At 40.0% G+C, this 23,469-nt stretch overlaps 1 protein-coding gene across 2 annotated transcripts in view; it reads left to right on the plus strand.

Annotated features, from left to right (window-relative positions):
* The window catches only part of KIF13B (kinesin family member 13B), a 179,841-nt gene that overhangs the window by 120,479 nt on the left and 35,893 nt on the right, over positions 1–23,469 (plus strand). For both annotated transcript variants that reach the window (XM_057720824.1, XM_057720827.1), the window contains 11 exons: positions 3,224–3,370; positions 4,073–4,102; positions 5,496–5,595; positions 6,158–6,284; positions 7,050–7,105; positions 8,774–8,898; positions 10,149–10,325; positions 13,209–13,301; positions 17,098–17,250; positions 18,092–18,169; positions 21,034–21,087. In XM_057720824.1, the coding sequence (XP_057576807.1) occupies positions 3,224–3,370; positions 4,073–4,102; positions 5,496–5,595; positions 6,158–6,284; positions 7,050–7,105; positions 8,774–8,898; positions 10,149–10,325; positions 13,209–13,301; positions 17,098–17,250; positions 18,092–18,169; positions 21,034–21,087 (1,140 nt within the window). The remainder of the gene's footprint in view (positions 1–3,223; positions 3,371–4,072; positions 4,103–5,495; positions 5,596–6,157; positions 6,285–7,049; positions 7,106–8,773; positions 8,899–10,148; positions 10,326–13,208; positions 13,302–17,097; positions 17,251–18,091; positions 18,170–21,033; positions 21,088–23,469) is intronic.

A 23,469-nucleotide genomic window follows, 5' to 3' on the forward strand; every position in this document is an offset into this window, starting at 1 on the left:
TTACACAGGGCTGCCCTCCCTTCAGATGCCAGCTGCAAGTATTGGGGCTCCAGGTCACCCACATTTCTGTCCGACTTCGCTACAGTCAAGCGTTCCTGCAACTCTCAGGTTTCATAATTTGCTGGAATGACTCACAAAACTCAGGAAAGCTCCTCACTTGCTGTTACCAGTTTATTGTAAAAGGTACAGCTCAGGAACAGCCAACTGGAAGAGTTGCATGTGCCACCCCCCCAGCACCTGTGTTCACCAGCCAGGAAGCTTTCCCAGCCCCATCATTAGTAGGTTTTTATGGGTGCTCCATTATGTAGGCCTGGTTGATGAAAGCATTGGCCTTTGGTGATTAACCCCATCTCCAGCCCCTCTTTTCTCTCTCCCTGAGGTTTTGAGGTAGGGCTGAAAGTTCCAACTTTCTGATCAAGGCTTGGTCTTCCTGGCAACCAGCCCCCATCCTGAAGTCATCTAGGGGTCTGCCTAGAGTTGCCAAATGAAAAGTCAAAGTTAAAAGACTCACCGATCACCTTTATCATGAAGGAAATTCCAAGAGTTTTAGGAGCTCTGTGTCAGGAACTGAGGGCAGAGACCAAATATCTTTTTTATCTTACTTAACATAGGACATGTTAAGTAGATGCAGCTAGGTAGATGTGAATAACCGTCAGAAACTAGTACAGCAAAGACGTGTGTGGGAATTGCCATTTAACCCCAGAGAGATGTGATCTGTAGTATCTGTGCTGCAAATTAAAGATGAGAGAGAGTATCTTAGTAGAATTTACACATAAGACTTAGAAATACTCTTTTTTTGCTATTCTTTACATGAAGTCAACATTTAGTAGAATGTTAAATCCTATGATAGTTTCCATACCTTGAAGTATTAGAATTGCTCAAGAAAATGAATGTTGAAATCATTCAAAACAAAATATGAGGAAAGGTTAAAGGAAAAAGAAAGTTTGCTTAAATATTTGTTTCTGAATGTCTTAGGAGGAGGAAAATAAGCACTCGTTCTCTGACCCTAGCAAATGAATTTTAGCAGATCCATTCATGTGTGGACAAGGCACTAAAAGCAAAAGGAAATTAGCTTAAATTATCCTGTTAGGTATATGTACTTAAAATAGGATTCATAAGGGTGTGAAGAACATCTTTTCCTGAACATCTGTTAAAACTATATATATCTTTTTTGGATGCCTTAGAAATTCTTCATCTCCTGGAAGGCAAGACCAGATAATTTTCTGTGGTTTAGTATAAATTTAATATTTAAGTGTTTGTCACACTTCTGGTAACCTTTACTAAAAGTGTTCAAAGATATCTTGGGTTTATCGGAAAGCCTTTTTTGAAGGATGTTGGTCTTCACCTAGATGGTGAAAGAGTCATGCAAAGCTGGAAGGGTCTTCATATATAAATAGCAAGAATAAAGATAGAGAGTAGAATTAGGTAAGTTTGGGTAGAAAGTAACGTAGGAAGAGCAGAAAAGCAGTAATAGAGGTTATAGAGACTTGGGACAGCTAGTTCATGGAGGGCCTTGGATGGTAGGCTTATTAGAATTTAATATATTTCAAAATTGGAACTTGTTCTCGAATAGGAAAGTAGCAGAGGAGAACCAACTAGATTAACTGTATGCATTTGCTAGTTTTGTAGTTAAAAAATGGTCAAATATCGGCAGTTACAAGAAGGTCAGTCTAATAGTTTACTTATTCTGTTCACAGCTTTTCTGTGGAACATTAAGCCCTTCCTGGATCTTTTATCTCCATTTTCCCTCTCCTTATCTTTTATTCTCCCGCAAAGTACAGGTACTTCACCCTTCACATTTGGGCATACATTCAGAATAGATCACTTTCTGTCTCAGGCAAAGTAAGAACAGAAGTTAGCTAATTGAAATGACTAAACTATTTTAGACAAGTAGGATGTTTTCTGAGTTACTCTTTCCATAAAATATCTGATGCATAGTCCTTGGAAAATATTAAATCAAAGACATCTGCAACCCATCTCTTTAAATCTAGCTTGATAGGATCAATCATTGCCTAAGTTGATTTTCCTGATGATACAGAGCTCTTGGGAATTAAAATCCAAGGGAGGAGGGGAAGAGTAACTGACTTGAAATTACATGTTCAGATTCTGTTTTTCAAATTCTATTTTTCATTCTTAAAATTTGTAAACCAACTTTGAAGTCAGTGGTTGGGAATACTGGAATTTTCTTTTAAAAATTACTTCACTGTACATATTCAAAGTCATGCAGTATTTATTGTGAAGACATGCTTAAAGAAAGAAAAGCTTCTCTCTTATCAGTTCTTCATTTTCCAACTTGATTTAAAATTATTTTATTGTGGTATTAGAGCAGCGAATTCAGGATAATGTAATCATTCTTATTATTCTGATTGCTTATTTTTTAAGGTGGATCGTACTATATGTACTGGGTTTGGTAATCTGCTTTTTTAAAAGAAGTCTAGTTAACATCTATCACCATATTCTTTAACTTATATACCATGTATGTTTTTCTATAGCAATATTTTAATGACTGCAAATATTTCATTAATATGCTGTAGTTTAAGCAGTTATCAATATTATACATTTAATTTGCATCTAATTTTGTTATTCTTAACATTGCTGTAAGATTCTTTATTTACATATATGATTATTTACCTAAACAGCTTTCTAAAAAGTTGAATTGCTGGATCAAGGGATACTTATTTTTTAAGACAAATTGCCCAGCAGAAAGCTTTACTGATTTCTATTCCCACCAAAAGTGTATGTAAATTGCCTTTGTAAAAGGTAATTGCTAGCTTAGTAAGTGAAAAGAGTTTCATGCTTATTTTAATTTGCTTATTAGTAAGTTGAACGTTTTATATTGTCTAGCTTTTTGCATTTCCTTTGTTAGAATGTTTTCTTTTAATGTTTCTTTTTGTTGAAAAATATGTAAAAAAAAAAACATGCAGATATGCTGAAGGTACTAATGTGTATATAGAATTATTTGTCAATATATTGTACTGCACTCATTATTACTGTTTAAAATATAAACTATATTCTAAAAAGAAAAAAGAAAAAATATGTAAACCATATATTTGTTCCTGATTAGTTTTTTAATTTGTAATTTACTGTTAAACATGTAAGATATGGTGAGATAGTGTCTCTAAAGATAAATGCTTTTCTCAACATCAGCCTGTAGGGGTCTCTGTAAACCAAGTTTTTGGAAATCAGACATTTTAAGAAACTCTTAAAATTGTCTGTGATACAGGGGCAGTCCCGGAGAGTTCTAGTGGAAGTGAAGTCTGTGCAGGAATCTGGGACTTTACCGCTGATGGAAGAATGTATATTGTCTATTGGCATTGGATGTGTAAAAGTCAGAGCTCCCAGATCACCCAAGTCTCATGAAACCTTCCATGTAAGTCTCTGTTGACAGAGCCAACCAGACAAGAGAGTCTTTTGAAACCTGTCAGGAAACTGCCTTCTTTCTTTCAAACAATTCTTCCAGTATTTTATTTCCTTCAATATCCTCTTTTCTTTTTCCTTTTCTCTCTTTTCTCTTTCCTTTTCTCTCCTTCCCTTCCCTTCCCTCCCTTCCCTTTCCCTTCCTTCCGCTCCCCTCCCCTCCCTTCTCCTTCCCAACTATATTGCATTTGCATGGAATCGCTGCACCAGACTGTTGGTTTGCCCTGGTACATGGCAAACTGAGGGTTAAAACATCTCAGCCTCCAGGAACTCCTCAGTGCCTGCTAGTGATTAACTATCCCCATCACCCACCCCTCTGCAGAAACCCCCTACTGGCTTGTAAAGACTATTTGCCAGCAGGTGTTTGATTTCCCCTGGGGAGTGGGACTATAAACCCAGCAGGGAGAGTATTGTACTAGCTCCCGAAAAGGTCAAATGAGTGTTCTTCACTTTCCTATGAGAAGCTCAAGGTTTCACTCCAACTCCCTGAAAACTATAAAACCGAGAGTGAGGCTGAGCATAGGTGGGAGATGAAAAAGCATATTCATTAAATTAGAAAATATAGAGTATGGGAAAGGATTTGAACTTGTTTAGTGTAGCATAATTCTTGGATAAGTGATTGTTTCAGCTCTGCATAATATGTTTTTTCTTTTAGGAGGAAGAGGAGGACATGGACAGCTACCAGGTAAGGAAGCATGGGTTAGCCTCATCGAATAAGCTTGATTAAAGTACTAAATTACACATTCCTGAGTCTCACCATACTGTTACTTAATAATTACACAATTAGTGTTGATTCAAATGTTGCTTTTTCTCAAGTTAAAACAGAGTAGGGAACAATCATTTGTGACTGTTGTCCTTTTTCCAAACCTGGAGCTGCCCATCCAGGCCCCTACATATCCATTTCTTCAGATCCTGTTCCTTGCACCACTTCTCCTTTTTTTCCTGGAAGAGCTGTTGCATACTTGGCTTCAGTCAAGCCACGCCCCTTAGGTATTTTCCATACTTTAAGCCAGGTCTCCTTTTCCCAGTACCTGGAGTCATACAGGTTTGGTTCCCCCCACCCCCCAATCTCCTGCAAGATTTTGTTTATGTCTGATAAGTTTTATTTCGCAAGTCTGGTTAGTCATTGTTTAGCACTGTCAGAGCTCTTCGGATCCTGATTATGTCATCCAGTGCAGTCACCCTCCTGGTTTGGCCCCGTTCTAATTGGATAAAAGTGTCTGCCTTCCTGCAAGTCACTGATAAAAGTATTGTATCAGAGAGGGTTAAATACAGAGTCCCGTGGCACAACCATAGGGACTTCTTTTAAGCTGATGTTATTCCATTAATCGCTGTTCTTTGAATGTGATATTTCAGTCTATAATTTCCTCCAAGTAGATCCATTGCACATTTCTCCATCTTGTCCACAAGAATGTCATGAGCTATTTGGTTAAGTGCCTTAGCGAAATCCAGATACGCCCAATATGCTCAGCATTCCACTGATCTACCCAGTCTCCTAACTTTATTACAGAAGGAAATGAGGTAAGATCGGCGCGCACAGTCAGGTGTTGACTGGTAGAGTTGTTAGTCTGTTGATAACACTCCCTCCCCCCAAAAAAAACCAAACTCACAGAAACAAGGGAGAGAAGCATTTACATGATTTGTGGAGACTGGTGAAACATGTTGAAGGCTGTAGTTAAGAAATTTGAAGAGTTCTTATGATGGTTCTAAGGGATATAAATTTGAGGATTATTGAATAGTGTTTGTGATTTTTATACAGCAAAGAGACCTTGTAAAAGATCTTAGTGGTACGAGTGTTTGGAGTTCTACCCTTTGAGCCAATAGAAATAAAACTAGTTCCGGATATCAGAGAATGCCCTTTCAGAAATGGTCTTACTCTAGGACAGCGATGCTTTAATTTCTGAAAGTTTCTGTTCTGAATAATGATTGGAGTCAACTAGTAGTGGTAATAAAAATGTTAGGGTATAATACTTTACATTTTTGAAGCATGTTGTATGTAGTAAGGTAAGATAGAGTATCAGTATCAGATACATTGTCTTGACATTATATTTACTATAATTTCCTTTGTTTTCTTCCAGGATCGGGATTTAGAGAGACTGCGTAGAAAATGGCTAAATGCGTTAACAAAACGTCAGGAGTATTTAGATCAACAACTGCAGAAGCTTGTCAGTAAACATGGTATGAAAAGCAACTTGAATATTTCCCTCTCCCCAAATCAGTGTGTAGTTAATCCGCATTTGCAGTCACATAAAAGTAGACAAACACATCAGTAACGGGAATGGCAAGAGCATAGGAATGGTGCTTATTTGTGTCATATCCTTTCACAAGGACATTTATCCAGTTGTAATGATGTCTTTGCATAGGTCTCCCTTCCCCCCCAACAAAGAGGAAATGCAGTATGTGTAGGAAACATTGTCCCTCAAAAATGACTAAAGCAGATGCTAACATTTCTTGATTTCTGGTCCGGAAGCACTTGAACCCTCTGACTCTCCAAGAGATCCTTCCTGTGCTGCTCCACCATAGGCCTTCCGTGACCTGAAGATGGCCTCTCTGTGAGAGCACGCTGGCCTCGCTAGCTTATAGTTATTTATTGTGAACTGTTTTATTACGAATTAGGGACCTGATAAGTTGCTAGTGAACCCTCATCAGCCAATAGCTGGAATATAGGAGCATACTGTTGATAACGCAGGACAAAGCGTAAACTGGTACCTGTATTTGATCTTCATTCTTGATGTCCTAGATAAAACAGAGGATGATGCTGACCGTGAAGCGCAACTCCTAGAGATGAGATTGACTCTGACTGAGGAGAGGAATGCAGTCATGGTCCCCTCAGCCGGCAGTGGGATCCCAGGGGCCCCGGCAGAATGGTATGGCTGCTGCCACGTGTCTTCTGAAGTTCTCTGTGCTCACAAAGCTGCCTGCTTTCTCTATGAATTTTGCCTCTGCTTTGATTAGTGGATGACTCATCAGAGCATGTGGGGAAAAAGTTGTTTGAATTAGAGGAAGTGTTAAATTATTTTCATGAGTTGGAATAACTGTGGCCTAAAACTGTGTTTTATTAAGTAATATTGTTATTGGCCCAAGTAATTAAGATTTCTGAGAATCTAAATCAATATTTAGTACCATTGCACTTAGCATTTAAAAAAATAGTTAATATGTTAATTACTTGGGTCATTCCCTTAAAAGACTATTCAGTCATAATAAAATTGCACCTCCAGGAGTTTTTGATTTTGGTGCCGGCTTAAACTGAACTGTCAGCAAATGTTCTCTGCCACTTTATAGAAATTAAAAATAGTAAATTAAGCCACATGGGGCTCTTAGGTATATAACTTTATAAGAAAGTACGTTTAAATGAGGGAGCTTCAACTTCAGTTATAAACAGGTATATGTGTCTTCTAAGACCAAGTTCTGGTATCTGAGTACATGATACTTATACATGAAAGCACCAGAGGAAAGAAGCAGCAGTGGCAGTTAAGTGTGTCATCTCTGATGTGAAATTACAGCAAACCCAGTACCCAGAATTATCACTGGTTGATCTGTAATTGCTTTGAATGTATGCAGGCTGAGTTGTGAAGTACATGCTGCTGAGAAAGGCTGCTTTACTTGAGATGCTGTTGTTTCTTATGTTTTAGGACCCCTGTTCCTGGGATGGAAACACACATTCCTGTTATATTCCTTGACTTAAATGGTAAGTTAGCAGGTGCCTTCTGAAGGCTTTCCTCTGACAAGTTAGTGTCCAAGTAACACTTAGATTCTAACGCAGTATGCGGTTAGGCAGTTCTATAAGCCTAAGGTTTGGGTCCATTTTATGTGTATCAAAGGACTCTAATCTTGACGAAGAATGAATTTCCTGTAAGAAACAGTATTTTTATAACAGTGATAGGTATGTTTCATTGTGATGTGTTTCTCACATTTCGTCCTGCAACCCGTGCTGCTCTGTGCGCTGTGTTCTCTCCCTTCAATTTAGGATGTTAGTAATGTCTTCCTGCACTTCAGGTCTTTTCTTCTTTAATTCTCAAGAAAAGAACTTCTCTCCAGAAAGGACTAATAGCTAGTGATGCTTATGTAACGTGTTTTCTTTTACCCAGCGTGTTCTTAGCGTTACCTGATGAATTTCTTACTTTTTCTGTGAGTTCTTATGTCATTCAACCCTGCATTGCCTATTTTTAAAAAAATAACTGTCATTTTTCTCCCCTCATGTAAAATATTTTGAATGTGGCTACATTTTACATATATTTTTTCTGAGGAGGGAAATAAAAATGAAAAGGTAGATTAAAGAGCTAAAAATAAGTTTAAAAGTCAGCATTTAAATTCCAAAGACATCTGCAGAAGAGCTGTGTATTAAAATGAACCATCCTAAATAGACAAGCTTGGATGTCCTCAGAGGTTTTCTTCCACCCTGAAAGTGCGTTACAGTATCTCAGGTATTTAAGCGTCCTGTGCCGCTTGGCTTACTTAGACACGTGGGAGATTTTTACATACTCAGAGAGTCAGAGAAGAACACTTAGCTACTTCTGCTGTCCATCCGCCTGTCAGGGTTTTAATGTATTGCCACAGCACTGTATCCTGCCTTGTTCTCTTGAGCCTCGGAGACTGAGGGCAGCTCTGTCCTGTTCTTACCTTAGGTTCCTAGGTAGGTGTGTAGGGGTGTGTGTGTAGGTGTGTGTGTGTGTGTGTGTGTGTGTGTGTGTGTGTGTGTGTGTGTGTGTGTGTGTGTGTGTTAGAAAGTGGAAAAGAAAAAGCTTAAACAAGTCCTGTTAGTATGTATATTCCAAGACAGGAGCAGCATCCCATTCAGCCTATGCCTGTTCTTGGTCCACCCAAGCCCACGTAGTATAAAAGGTACTTTCGATGCTTACTCTCAAGCTTAAGATAGATAGGGAATTGAGAGGAGCCAGGCTTGGAAATGAATAACCAAAGGGCCACAGAGCAACCCTTCAGTTTCTAGCTCATGTAGCCAGTTGGTTCTTTTGTTAAATGTAACTATCAGATAATTGGAATCACTCTCACTCTCATTTCTTCAGTGCACTAGAAGGGAATCAGGGTTCTAATCCCATCATTAACATTTATGGGCTGACCTAGAGTAACCTCTTGGGTTTCTGGGCTTTGGTTGCCTTGCATGTAAAATAAGGCACGGAGGTAGGAGATTGGATTTAGATAATTTCTTGAGGTATTTTCCATCTCTAAGATCTGTGAACTGTTTAATGGTCATCATCTGTGTCATGTAAGATTTCAGAGCCAAAAGCAAATGAAATTTGAGGCAGGAGAATTCTGCTACTAAGCACATTGAAATTTAGCTGGTAGGGGCTATCCTTTAAAATGATCTCCGGATTATATAGAACGTCTCTGCTTTTAGCGGATGATTTCAGCTCTCAGGATAATCTTGATGACCCAGAAGCTGGTGGATGGGATGCTACCCTCACTGGGGAAGAAGAGGATGAGTTCTTTGAACTGCAGATTGTCAAACAGCATGACGGAGAGGTAAATAAAACATAACTCGGCAAGACTGGACGAAAAGTAGTTTCTTTAACCTTTCTATGAGCCTTTTGAAACAATCAGCAAGGTAATCATTTCAGTGCTTACATTTCTCAAGAAATATAAATGAAAACCTTTCATTGTGATTTCCAGAAAGAGTGGAACCACTTCCAGAAGGAGTAGACCAATTAGATTACGTCCATTCACTGTTTTACTTCTTTTCCTGGTAAAGGATCTCTGTTAGTATTCATAGTTCAGGTCAGCAGTGGTGCACTCTCTGGGGACATGCTCCTGAAGTATACAGAGGTAAAATGGCACAGTGTTCGGGACTGATTTTGAAATGCTTTAGAAGATTTCTTAATAAGGGGAAAAAGAATAGATGAAGCCGGATGATAATGTTTGGATCTGAGTGATGGGTATACACTGGGTGCTTGTTTGCTAATTTCGAGTATATTGGAGAAATTATAAAATATTTTAAGGAAGAAAAGCCGGTGTGGTACTTTGAAGGACACATTATCACTTTGTGGTATTTGAAGATGCAAAACTAGAACTGCAGTGCGTTCTGTAAAACAGTGGGCCTGCATCCTTCTTTAATGTCAGTGTCATGAGTGACAAAGAAAGGCTGGGGAACCAGCCCAGACGAAAGTAGACTGAAAGAACAGGGCAGCTAATGCACTTTGTGATCCTGGGTCAGAACAGTTGAAACATTGAATATGGGCTCTATTATATAATAGTACTGTATTGATGTTAAATTTCCTGAACATGATAACTGTCCTATGGTTAAGTCACAGGATGTCCTTGCTCTTAGAAGATACTTGCTGAAGTATTTAGGGATGTAGAGTTACATGTCTATAACTTACTCTAAAGCGGTTCAGCAAAAAAACCCGAAAAAACAATAGTAATACTGTGTGTGTGTGTGTGTGTGTGTGAGAAAGAGGGAAGAGAGCAAAATGTTAACAGGTGATGAATCTACATGAAAGAAAAACAGTTCATTGTACTAAATTTGCAGCTTTACATTTGAGTATTTTTCAAAATGAATGAATTTTAGCTGCCAGCCAGGAACATCCTGCTCTGTACTCCCCCGAGTAGGTGTCTGAGGCCACATCCTCCAGCTCCTTGATCTCTCAGGGCAGTTCTCCTAGCAGAACTGCACTTGTTGACTGGCCTGTTCCACTTCAGCCCAAACCAAGATGTTTCCTTGTGAGGTTTTGTGTTTGAGGAGCAGGGGGTGACTGTTCTTTCTGTCTTCTCCGCAGGTGAAAGCAGAAGCCTCCTGGGACTCTGCAGTGCACAGCTGCCCTCAGCTGAGTAAAGGCACCCCCACAGATGAGCGAGTGTTTCTCATCGTGCGAGTGACGGTCCAGCTCAGCCATCCGGCCGACATGCAGTTGGTATTACGCAAGCGCATTTGTGTCAGTGTTCACGGCCGGCAGGTGAGTCATTGATCCTAGTTGAAGAAATGACTTGGGGTCCAACCTGAGGGTGGGGCTGTGGAAGAATTGCCCTGGCCTCCTGTCTCCACAGGCTCTGTGAAGGTAACAGTGCTTGCTTCAGCCCTGGAATCTGTCAGCCTGACCTCCTCTTAGCCCTGAACTGTTGCACTAAATCTTTATTGCTGTCAATACGCAATCACAACTCACAGTCCTTTTTTTGGGTGCCATAGAGTCCTGCCAAGGCAAAGTTCACTGTTTTTGTCTTTGACTTTTAATCCGGGTCTTATAAGATGAGAAGGTTCAGTGCAGATGAGCTGTTGTTTGTGCTGCTCACCCTTCCTTTCCGTGCCTTTCTTTCCTTTCAGTACTCTCTGCCGGTTCACTGATTTGTGTATTTGGAGAGAGTACTCTGTTGAGCTTTGGGGTAAAAAGATGAATAAGAAATAGTCTGCATCCTTAAAGAGCCAGTGTTCATTGGCCTATGAGGTGTGTAAGCAGGCGACTCTCTTCTATTGTGCTAGTGTCGCAGTGCAAGGAGATGGCGGGGCAGGGGGGTGAAAATGCAGTCAGGGAAGGCTTCATAGAGGAGGGAGCATGTGAGCTGTTCCTTTGCAGGCAAAGGAGTCTGGCTGTTCCACCAAGAGGAGGAAATACATGTGCAGAGGTGGCGAGGAAGGAAAGGGCGTGGCAGCTTGGAGACCATGAGAAGCATAGTGTGACAGGGTGTGCTGCAGAGGCCAAGGCCATGACTGTCAACACAGCTGCAGCTAGGTTATGAAGAACCTTGTTCCATATGAACCGGTTTAGTAGAAAACTTCTAGATAAGAATATAAACTATTTCTGTGATTGATTTTGCAAAGATAGGATTTGGGAGGTTGATTCTAGGGATTCTTCTCAATGTACTGGCTAAAACCAGGACAGATGAAAATAAATCTTTTCATTTAGAAGAGTATAGTCACAGTTCACAGAGTCCTAGATATAATCTCCACCCCTAAAAATTAATCTTTAGTTCTAAATGTCACACTGATATCAATCTTTGAATGAAGACTGGCAGTAATGCTGTTAAAATCGCGGCTCTTTAGCTTGGTGACCCAGCATCAATACCTACAGGTCATGGGGTAGCTGCAGATGTATATGCCTTGTCTTCCATTCACTCTTTTCTCAGTCTCCCTTTTCTCTGAAGTCTTTAAGGGATTGAAAAAGACACATTGCTCTTGGGGAGCATTTAGAAGAGTTATTTGCCATTTCAGAATTAGAGCTTCTGGGTGCAAGGCACTGAGACTGACCTGGTACAACCACCAGCCCCACAGAATTCTTTATTTTTTAAAAATTAATTTATTACTTGTAATTTATTATTTTTGGCTACATTGGGTCTTCCTTGCTGCACCTGGCTTTCTCTAGTTGCGTCAAGTGGGGGCTACCCTTTGTTGCGGTGCACAGGCTTCTTGCGGTGGCTCCTCTTGTTGCAGAGCACAGGCTCTAGACTCACGGGCTAAGTAGTTGTGGTGCATGGGCTTAGTTTCTCCATGGCATGTGGGATCTTCCCAGACCAGGGATTGAACCCGTGTCCCCTGTATTGGCAGACGGATTCTTAACCACTATACTACCAAGAAAGTCCCCCACAGAATTCTTAACAGAAAAGGTGTGCTGTGAAGTCACCAAGTTTCTTCTGTTTTTTTTTTTTTTAATTATTATTTTTTTAATTGTAGGGAGGTGGAGTTGCTGCATTTCATCCCTGGTTGAAATGATTTGATAGTATCAACTTGAAATTCAGATAGCTTATTCCTAAAAATTGCTTCTTTGTAGCAAGAACAGAAACTTCCTTATGACCCTAATACATGCAGGTTAGCTTCAGTAATTCCATGCAAATAGAAAACAAAAAAGTAAGATAACGGCAGCATCCACACCTCCTCCCGCCACCCATTAAAAAAAAAAAACAACCGAAGCTGTACTTTGACCAGTGTAATTGGCAGTGGCTCAGCCTTGCAAGGCTGGATTCAAGAGTGAATGGATGAAATAAATGCATTCTAAGAGGCGCTTGCATTCTAAGAGGCTAAAATCTTTTAAAAAATTAACTAAATGTCACTAAATTATTAGTAAGTTTGTGAAAATATGTATTTCTGAGACCAAACAGCTTCTTTTCTGTTCTGTTCAGGGGTTTTTACCTATTTTCTACTTTGCTTTTGCATGGCGGGGAAAAGGTTCAGCGTCAGTTTAATATTCTCTCTTCTTCTTATCTCTATTCACCAATTGTATTCTGCCCTCATCCCTGCTCTCTTCAACCTCTACAGGATGTTCAGTCTTAGCAGCATCTTCAAATGAGTCATCTATGCATTAATTCAACAGTTCAATTCTTAACCGTGCAAAGAGTGCAGTCAGCATAAACAATGACCATGCACTCTTAAATCATTCTTCATAACGATCCTGCTTTGGTCAAGAATTTAATGCCTGAACTTGTCAATATTCATAGTGCAAGATGTCCATCGTGCTGGAAAAAAAAAAGGATGAGAGTCACCAGCCCTTCCTTACATTTTAGTTAGAAGGTCATTTTATTGTGTAGAGGTCAACAGTCTCATTTCTGTAGCCTAAGCCTTTAAGCAGAGTTGAACCAGATGCCTAGTGTGGTTCCAGAGTGTAGGGTCTCTACCTCTCATATATTGGGTATGGGACCTGTCACATGGCAGGCATCGTATAAATTGGTTTGGGGCACTAAGATGAAATCGAGAGACCTATATGTAGTGATTTGGATTTTGAGTTAAATTGGAAATATGTTCTTTCCCTTTTTGGTTAGAGTGAATGTGGTACCCTTTATGTTGTCTCTTTGTTAATGAAAACTCAGTTTTTGAGATGGGAAACCATATCTTCTATTTTGTTTTTCTCTAGGGTTTTGCTCAGAGTCTCCTAAAAAAGATGTCACAGCGAAGTTCTATTCCAGGCTGTGGAGTGACTTTTGAAATTGTCTCCAATATTCCAGAGGTGAAGAATCATATGAAATTTGAATTTGCTAAAAGTAAACGTGTAAAAAGAGCTAACTTCCTGAAGTCACCTACCCAAGAAATATGTATTAAATGAAAATGTATATTTAGGAAAATGCTATAGATTTGTAGAGGAATTTCCTAATCTTGATTCACAGTAAAATGTGCTTGTGTGGCTTTAAAAGGTTCTGGTCTTAGTATTTTGTTAAAGAAGAATCTTTTGAAAAGCAAATCAACACCTTTTTCCCATAGAAGAGGACATAAACTTGAAAGAAGGTAACACAGCATAACATAGAGTTTCAGGGTTTCATTTTGGAATCCAACAGAAATCTTCTGTCAGTTCTTAGTGAAGTGAGGTTGGGTAAGTAAGTTACTTTGAGCCTACATTTTTTCATTTATCAAATTGGGTTACTGATACCTTCTATACAGGGGTTTTTTTAAGGATTAAATGTGACAGTATACACAAAATGTTGTGCTCATGCCAGACAATAAATTGTAATTGCTATTCTTATTATAGTTACTATCATTATTTCTCTTTCTGAGCTAATTGATTCATGCACAGGAATCAGACAAATGGAGCTGAAAATACCCCTGACAGGAGCTTGCTAGAGGATGTCTTGTATATATGCTTCCTAGTCCTGAATTCCTGGTTTAGACAGATTTGTTCTCCTGGTTATCGGTATAGCTAGTAACGAGGCCTTCCTTACAGGGGTAGGAGAAGTGAGGGGTCTGAGAAAAGGATTCGATGAAAAAGAGAAAGAAGAGTGGTTCCTTCTGCCACACTGATGACCCCAAATCGAGGAATGAGTGGGGAGGTGCAGGCTGTGCTGCCCTTGGGGGTGGACCACGGGAATGGGACCCTGGGGCGAGCACTCCCTCCTGAGCACACCATCCCGGGCACCTTCATTCTCTTCATTCAGAGGTTCAGTGTTTGTTGATTGATTCTGTTAAGTATTTGAACAATAGATGGACAATATATATTTTAAGACAGATCAGGTTTTGGAAGAGTGAAAAGATGACACAGTACTTAGGCTTTATTTTAGAGTTCTTATATCGCAGAACACTTTTCCTCTCAAATAATATCAAATAGTGACTAAATCTTCCATGGATATTCAAAGTATTAGGCTTACATAGCAATATTGTGTTTAACTGTTTAATTTGGAGCCTGCCGAACATTTAAAAATTGAGCCCCTTTTCACAGTAGACTAGCCGCAAAATCTTGGAATTGTAATAAGTTACTCTTTGTATACTTTATATATGTAGCTAGAGGTTTACTGTTTATTCTGTGACTGTGTTCTCTGTTTTTCTGAGTTGTTTTAAATCTTAACTCTGCAAATGGTTTGAATGCAGTTGAGAAACAGTGACAGCTGCAGTGAACTATCTTCAGTTTTTGCTTTTCTCCCTTCATCTTTCTTCCCCTCTTCTCTCCTCACTTGTAGGTTTATCCTCTTTAACCGTGCTTTTATTCTTCAGGTGATACGGTTTTCAAAGGGCAGAAATGTGGGGGAATCAGCGGAAAGATAAACATATAGCCTCACATGATGGGGCCACCTGTTAATAATTAGCTAAATGTCTAAGTTGGCAAGCGTTAGGGTCACATTATCAAATCCTGATGATAAAAAGGAAAAGTGAGACTTAAAGCTTATAGCATAAGGACTACACCTAGTTTGTTTTTCATTTCAAAATACTGGGTTGGCCAAAATGTGCGTTCGGGTTTTTCCCTAACATCTTACAGAAAAACCCGAATGCATGTTTTGGCCAACCCATTAAAATAAAAAGCTTATTAAAAGCTAGATTTCATCATGAAAAAGTCTAGAAAAAGTCTTTTTACCATGTTATGGAAGCTACGAAAGTAGCAAAAAGAAGTGGTCATAGACCAGAGAGCAAAAAAAGATGGTTTCGCCTTTCTTTCCCTTCCTTCCTTCCTTCCTCCCTTCCTTTCTTTCTTTCTCTTTCTTTCCTTCCTCCTTTTTTTTTTAAAGCAACTAGAATGCTTTCAATGCTAATAGGAGTGTAAAATGATATACCCACAGCAGTTTATTATAAAGTTAAATAGACACCTACCTTGTGACGCAGTAATTCCACTTCTAGGGCCTCATCCAGGACAAGTGAAAGCATATATCCATTAAGATTTGCACAAGAATATTTAAAGCAGCTTAATTCGAAGTAACCTAAAACTGGAAACAACGCAAACATCATCAACAGAGGAGTGGATAAATAAATTTACAGCATACCCATACTGTGGAATATTACTCAGCCATACAAAGAAACAAACTATGTGAACGAATCTCTAAGTCACTGTGTTAAGTGAAAAGCCAGAGGCAAGAGGGTGTCATTCCATTTTTGTGAACTTCTAAAATAGGCGAAAAAAATAAAATAAAATAAAATAGGTGAAACTAATCTGTGGTGAAAGAAATTATCTTGCCTTGGGGGAAGGGTAGGGGTTGAACTTTCTGAGGTAATGGAAGTGTTTTATATCTTTATAGGGATGTGGCTAACATGGATATATACGTTTCTCTAAAATTCAGGTATCCTCTTTCTTAGAAAATCAGGATAATTTCTGTTCCCTTCAGATACTATAAAGTATTCTGTGTCGAATGTTAAAAAGAATACTCTACCAGGAGTCAGGAGACCTAAGTTCTTGCCTCTTTTGCTAATTATGTGACCTTCTTCTTTCCTCTTGCCTCTTTTGCTAATTATGTGACCTTCTTCTTTCCTCATCTATAAAATGATTCCTAGGCCCAAATGAATTACTGTAGGAGACTAAAGTTTTGTGAACTTAAGCCGTCTTCTGAATTTTTCCATATTTGATCTGTTCTAAGGTTTATATAAATTAAAAAAAAAATTTTGAAGTTAGAATGTGTCTTATAATTGATAATATCTTAAAGTTAATTGGCAGAGTTTTTTTTCCTCCTTAGTGGTATATAAGATGTTTTTTCTTAAAGTTGATGGCATCTTAAGATGCAGTGGCATGTGGGTATATGTTTTGTAGTATTTGATGTTATTATAACAAGTTCACAAGTAAAAAAAATATCTGATTTTTCCTGAGAAGAGTGCTTTGTTAGGAGCCATGTGAGCCTGAGATAACTACATCAGCAAAGCCCCTCCCTGACTTGTGAACTTCCAGATTATATGCCTGGACCAGCCGTGTCCAGGGAGCTGGGTGGCTCTGCTGGAAACCCCAGCAAGTGAGAATTTGCCTGGTTACTTCTCTTCTTGGTCAGCTTCCAGCCTGTGGCCTCTGCCACTGCAGAGCTGGGGATCGAGACCACACTTGGAATGTATAGTCCATGGGAGGCTGCTTAGTAAAAGGGTTGGAATCCAGCCCTTCTTTCCGCTCTTACCCTGCATACTCGTGTCTGTCTCCTGCGAGGGTTGTTTGGATTCCACACATATCCAGCTATCACCCCAGCTCCTTATTCCTCCCTCTGCCCCCCCAAGATATGTTCCTAAAGTACTGCTGTGGTTAGATTTCCAGCTAGCCCACCAAATCTTTCTAGCCAGCAATGTCTTTGCTTGCAATGGAAATGCAGGAGAGAATGGTTTTTGTTGAAAATGTGCTGTGTTTCAGCTACTCTGTGTTTAACTAGCCTTTCAAGTGAACTAACCACCATTTATGCCATGATTTCTGTGGGAGAATGCATTCCGAGTTCCAAAAGCTGACTTTCAAATGGAATTTGGAATACATCCCATTTGTTCGTTCAGCACTCTGTGTGTATTTGTATAGATCAGGAAGCTTTTGAAACGTTTTCTTCTGCAAGGTACTTAATTTTAATGTACAACTTTTCATCCTTCAGGATGCCCAGGGAGTAGAGGAACGAGAAGCATTAGCAAGAATGGCAGCTAATGTTGAGAACACAGCCTCTGCTGACTCGGAGGCGTATATTGAGAAATACCTCAGGAGTGTGCTGGCGGTGGAGAACCTTCTCACGTTGGATCGTCTTCGTCAGGTCAGCTGACAGAGCTGGTGGCCGTGGCGCCAGCCCAGCCCGACTCTGGGTTTCACTTGCCTCAATTCACAGTGCTGTTACGTCTGAACTTTTGAAGCTTTTAAGTGGAGCGTATTAATTTAGATTAAACTTGCTGGGTAAGCCTCTGAAGGTGCAAAACTACTTTTGGAAAGCAACTTTTTCCAAGACCCTAAATGGTACCTAGCTGCCTGGAAGCAGTGGAAGAAAATATACACGGGTGAGTCAGAAATTATCCTCACTCTGGTTATATTAAAAATTTTGTAAATCCTACAGCCAGAGGGCAGGTAATTTTTGACTCACTCTCATATAACTCTTGGTGGCTAAAGAAGTATTTTACAAATGCCTTGATACTGGGTAGTAATGTTGCTGAAGGTAGAAAGCTGTGCCCTTCTTTGCCTCCACAGCCTCAGGGTGGATCTCTGGAAGGGAAAGCAGAAGTGCCAGCCATAAACCTAAGCCTCAGAGAAACCCTAAACTTCACTTTATGTAGCAATTTTGAGATTTTTTTTTTAACCAAAAATACTAATGAAAAATGAAAGCGAATGGTCTGCTTTTCATATCTTTCTCCTGGGACTAACTTCTGGCCAGCTTCAAGGGGGCCCTCAATAGATAAAAGAATGATCCAGGTAACCTGTCGTCTGTTTAATTAACTTTGAATATTCCACAGCGATGGTAATTGGGTCATTCTGTCGTGTGAAGTAACAGCCGTGATTTAAAGAACTAGGAATGTGTCCATAGCTCACAGTCTGCTTTAGATATTGTCACTTTGGAAGTGTGTCTCTCATGTGTATTTTGCCTCTGTATTTTCTCTGACTGACAGGAAGTTGCAGTCAAGGAACAGTTGACGGGAAAAGGGAAGCTGAGTAGGAGGAGTATTAGCTCTCCAAATGTGAACAGAGTAAGTACGTGGGACCCCATCCTGCGCTTGGCCTGGGACCTACTTACGCTCTTCCTGTTTACTTGGATAACTCCTTTCCATCCTGTAAATCTCACCTCAGACATCGTTTCCTTCTCTGAACTGATTTGTGTCCCCATTCTCTGTCCCATGAGTGTTGGTGCACCCCTCTGTCACTGCCCTTCCTGCTATTACAGGGAAAGCATCCATGTGAATTCCTCTGTAATGTTTCTCATTTATCTTCATATCACCATGCCTGGCACAGTAACTGTGTTAGGTGAGTGAGTGTTGAACTAAAGCAAAACCAGCCAAGTGCCTAGGGAAAGCCGTTTGAATTTTCTAGGCTGAACTTAATTACTTTTATATTATTTTATTTATTTTTTTTAAATTAATTTATTATTTTTTGGGGGGTACACCAAGTTCAATCATCTGTTTTTATACACATATCCTCATATTCCCTCCCTCCCTCGAGTCCCCCCCCACCCTCCCTCGAGTCCCCCCCACCCTCCCCATCCCAGTCCTCCAAGGCATCTTCCATCCTCGAGTTGAACTCCCTTTGTTATACAACAACTTCCCACTGGCTATCTGTTTTACAGTTGGTAGTATATATATGTCTGTGCCACTCTCTTGCTTCCTCTCAGCTTCTCCTTCACCCCCCGCCCCCTCCCAAACCTTGAGTTCTCCAGTCCATTCTCTGCACCTGCGTCCTTGTTCTTGTCACTGAGTTCATCAGTACCATTTCTAGATTCCGTATATGTGAGTTAGCATACAATATTTGTCTTTCTGACTTACTTCACTCTGTATGACAGACTGTAGGTCTATCCACCTCATTACGTATAACTCCATCTCATCCCTTTTTATAGCTGAGTAATATTCCATTGTATATATATGCCACATCTTCTTTATCCATTCATTTGTAGATGGGCATTTCGGTTGCTTCCATGTCCTGGCTATTGTAAATAGTGCTGCAATGAACATTATGGTAACATGTTTCTTTTGGGATTATGATTTTCTTTGGGTATATGCCCAGGAGTGGGATTACTGGATCATATGGTAGTTCTATTTGTAGTTTTTGAAGGAACCTCCAAATTGTTTTCCATAGTGGCTGTACCAACTTACATTCCCACCAACAGTGCAGGAGAGTTCCCTTTTCTCCACACCCTCTCCAACATTTGTTGTTTCCAGATTTTGTGATGATGGCCATTCTGACTGGTGTGAGGTGATACCTCATTGTGGCTTTGACTTGCATTTCTCTGATGATTAGTGATGTTGAGCATCTTTTCATGTGTTTGTTGGCCATCTGTATATCTTCTTTGGAGAAATGTCTATTTAGGTCTTCTGCCCACTTGTGGATTGGGTTATTTGCTTTTTTGGTATTAAGCTTCATGAGCTGCTTGTATATTTTGGAGGTTAATCCTTTGTCCGTTGTTTCATAGGCAACTATTTTTTCCCATTCTGAGGGTTGCCTTTTAGTCTTGTTTATGGTTTCTTTCGCTGTGCAAAATTACTTTTAAATTGAGGAGAAGTCTGGGCTAGGTTTATAAACTTAGCTGCTTAAAGGCCATCCAGGGGAACATAAATGAGTAAGGTATGTTAGGTTTCTTTTGTTTTTTTTTTATAAATTTATTTATTTTATTGCCTGTGTTGGGTCTTTTTTTGCTGTGTGCAGGCTTTCTTTAGTTGCAGTGAGTGGGGGCTACTCTTCGTTGTGGTGTGCGGGCTCCTCATTGCCGTGGCTTCTCTTGTTGCAGAGCACAGGCTCTAGGCGCATGGGCTTCAGTAGTTGCAGCACATGGAGTCAGTAGTTGTGGCTCATGGGCTCTAAAGGGCAGGCTCAGTAGTTGTGGCACACGGGCTTAGTTGCTCCGCGGCATGTGGGATCTTCTGGAGCAGGGATCGAACCTGTGTCCCCTGCATTGGCAGGTGGATTCTCAACCACTGCGGCCACCTAGGAAGCCCCTGTTAGGTTTGTTTTGTAACAGTGTTGTAAGTTTGTCATTGTGTTTTAAAACCTAGATAAAATTTACATGCATATTAAGCAGACAAATAATTCTTCTCAAAGAAGTATGCTTGTGGCCATGTGATTTATCTTGGGGTTCCTTAATTTTGATAAAGATGTGGATATGAGAAATAGTACACCCTTGTCTGAACTTGACACCCAGAAAAACCATGGTACAAGCACTGAAATAAGGAGCAGCTGACCCTTAACCTTAGCCTTGGTGTTGGAGAGGTCCCAGTGAGAGGCAGGACGGGTGTCAGGTTGGAGGGCACTTGCAGCCCTGCAAGACTGAGTGATGTCACAGATGATCTCAGATGGAAAGATTGGGAACATTCTCAGACGGTAAAAAATATCACTTTAACTCAGCATAAATATCTTCTTACTCCTTCAAAAAATGACCTATTAAAATGTACTGGTATGTGCAGAGATTTGGTATTTAGAATCCTATGGTTTAAAGTAAATAGTTTGTGTGTATGCATTAGCTATAATACCCAGAGAAGGGAGTCGCCTGATCAGGACCAGGTAAGGTCGCCAGTAACCTGGTATCCTCAAAATAGAAGGGGATAAACAAATGAAGTGTCTCTTACTGGGGCCCAGCCAGCTGTTGCCTCAGTGTAAGCTGGATATCTGATCTTACACAAACCTCCCATCTTAAAAATGTTAATCAATTCAATTAAAAAAAAAATGCATCTGGCAGTGTCCCAGAGGCCACTAGTCTAGTTTGCAATTTTGGTCTTGACAGCCTCTCTGCTACTGTCCAGCTTCAACATTCTTTTGATTGGGTTTTCAAAGTCTTGTATTTCCAGGACCATAGATCTGTGTACTTTTGCATGTAAAGGACTCATCTGCCTCTTTATTTCTTCTTCAGTTGTCTGGGAGCAGACAGGATCTTATTCCATCCTACAGTCTAGGTAGCAACAAGGTGAGTGTTTTGTAACTGTTTTCTGTCAGTCTTAAAGCTATTTCCTATTCAGCTTTCCTCTTCTCAAATATCACACTCTAGTTCTGCATGCCAATTTTTCTCCCACTTTTCTATACTATGTGAAATTTATTGCAGAGTGTTGTGTTCTTATCTGTCAGTTAAAATAATGTTACTGAGACCTTATTATTACTCTACTTTTTAAGGGTTAAAAACCAACTTAGTTGCTTAAGTTCTTATTTCTGTTGAAAATATTCTTCCTGTCTGTGTCAGAAAAGGAACTTCATATCAGATTTTTAATAGTAAAGTATTGACGAAATGATTGAAAATACACGAGGAGTAAGATTATGTCTAAAAGTTAATATTATTTGTTAGCAGAAAGAAAAATAAGGGAACAGAAATTTTGTTAGCTGGAATGTATTTATTTACTTGTTAATATAGCTTTTCCCAACTTAACAGAGTTTTAAGCATAGATGATTCATTATTGCTTAAAGGGATCACTCTGGAAATTGTCGTAACTGGATATCACACAGTTTTGTGCCTACTGTTTTTGGAGGGACCTCGTTAGATGTTGCTGCTGCCAGCTGCAGGCAGTATGCTCTGTATCAGTATCTTAACCCTTGAGAAAGTCAAACGTGTCATATGAAGTGGTCTGACATAAGGAAGTTTTTTCAGAATAAAAGAAGCTATAGATAAAAGAAGATTGACTGTTTAATGACAGTTATCAAAGCTGAGTGGTATTCACTATACTATTCTTATACTCCTCTTTCTATATTCTTGTTAAATATTCTACGATCTTTGTATAGGTTTGAAATTTTCTTTATAAAAACTTAAGAAAAAGACAATGAAATTGAGTAACGATTAGGCTCATTTTTAATATCTAGGTTACGAGGAGTTTACCTGAAACAATACATAGATAGGTGTGTATGTATGCATATTCTATTATTTCAGGCAACCTACCAGTAATCTAAATCTTAAAAATATATGTGTCACTATTTATAGACAAATAAATTGCTGTCCATCTCATCAGTTCACTGACCACCTTCCATATGTCTGAAAGTGTGCTAAGGTTTATTACTCCTTGATATGGGGCTACTGACAATAAGCTCAATAAGCATAGCATAGTTATGATTACCTAAACAAAGCAGAGTTTTTGGAAAATTGATTGTGTCATTATTAATTATAAATAACTGAAGTATTTTAAGGAAGATATAAGAAAAAACATGACTGTTGTTTTCTTAAATTTATCTAACCCAAATCCTTTATCATAAATTCCTCGAAAAAAGTGGCCAAAATTTCTCCAGCTTTTCTCTCTCCCTCTAGTTTCCTTATGTTTAAATGGAGAAAATAATAGAAAACAGTAATATCTACTGGAAAGAAAATTGTTGCAGGTACACCAAATAAATAGAATAAAGGAACATAGATGCTGTAATAAAAGTATGCCTGGGTAGAGTAGGAGCCCATAGGAGGGAGTAGACTCTTTTATAGGTGTTATTCAGGGACCAAGAGAGGCTTCAGAGAGGGGAACCCGCCCCCCCCCCCCCCCCCCCCCCCCCAAAGCTTAATGCTGAAGGCTGGTGAGGTCCACCCAGGGCTGGGAAGGGGTCGAAGCAAGGATGTGAACAAAAGTGTGGCAGGAGGAAAGAGCACAAGTAGAGCAGAGGGCGCAGTGTGGGGTAGAGCCCAGAGAAAGGGGCCTTATTTCAGAAGTTCCTATATGATGTACCAAGTAGTGTGGCAGCTGGTCACCGAAGGGGTGTTTTTAAAAAGTCCCCCTAAACCCCACTCATATTCCTGGCTGTGGTGTATAAAATTACATTAGAATAATGTATGTAGTAGAAATGTGTGCAGTTGTCCATGCACAAGTGAGGGTGGAGAGAGCAGGTGGGGGAGAGGTCTCAGTTGTGGGGAGGGAGAGGGAGAGATTCAGGACACGCTCAGGAGATGAACCTCTAGAACTCTGCGGACATGAGGAACGAGGTGGAGCCAGGGCGATACAGGGTGATGTGGGTTCTGGGTGACAGGGCAGAGAGATGAGTGTGGGGCAGGGCAGGTTTGGGGAAGAAAATGATTCAGTTCAGTTTTGGACAGAAGGTGTGTCTGCCAGTTCAGGGGTCTGGAAGCCTGAGCTGAAGACAGATTTGGGGACTAAGGACCTGGTGGGAACAGCATGAGGGGTTTGGACACAGAGATGAGGCTGTGCGGGTGTGGTGGTGATGCTTACGGGGCGTGCTAGGGAGGAGAAGCTGGCCGGGGCGATGGATGGGAGTCCTTGGAGAGGAGAGGAGAGGAGAGGAGACTCAGGAGAGCAGCTTGGGAACTGGAGGGGGAAGAAAGGCGTTTTAGGAAGAACTCCTTCTAGGTTCTTCAGAGACCGTAATGAGG

The sequence above is a fragment of the Hippopotamus amphibius genome, chromosome 2 (assembly GCF_030028045.1).
Source record: "Hippopotamus amphibius kiboko isolate mHipAmp2 chromosome 2, mHipAmp2.hap2, whole genome shotgun sequence".
NCBI lineage: Eukaryota > Metazoa > Chordata > Mammalia > Artiodactyla > Hippopotamidae > Hippopotamus > Hippopotamus amphibius.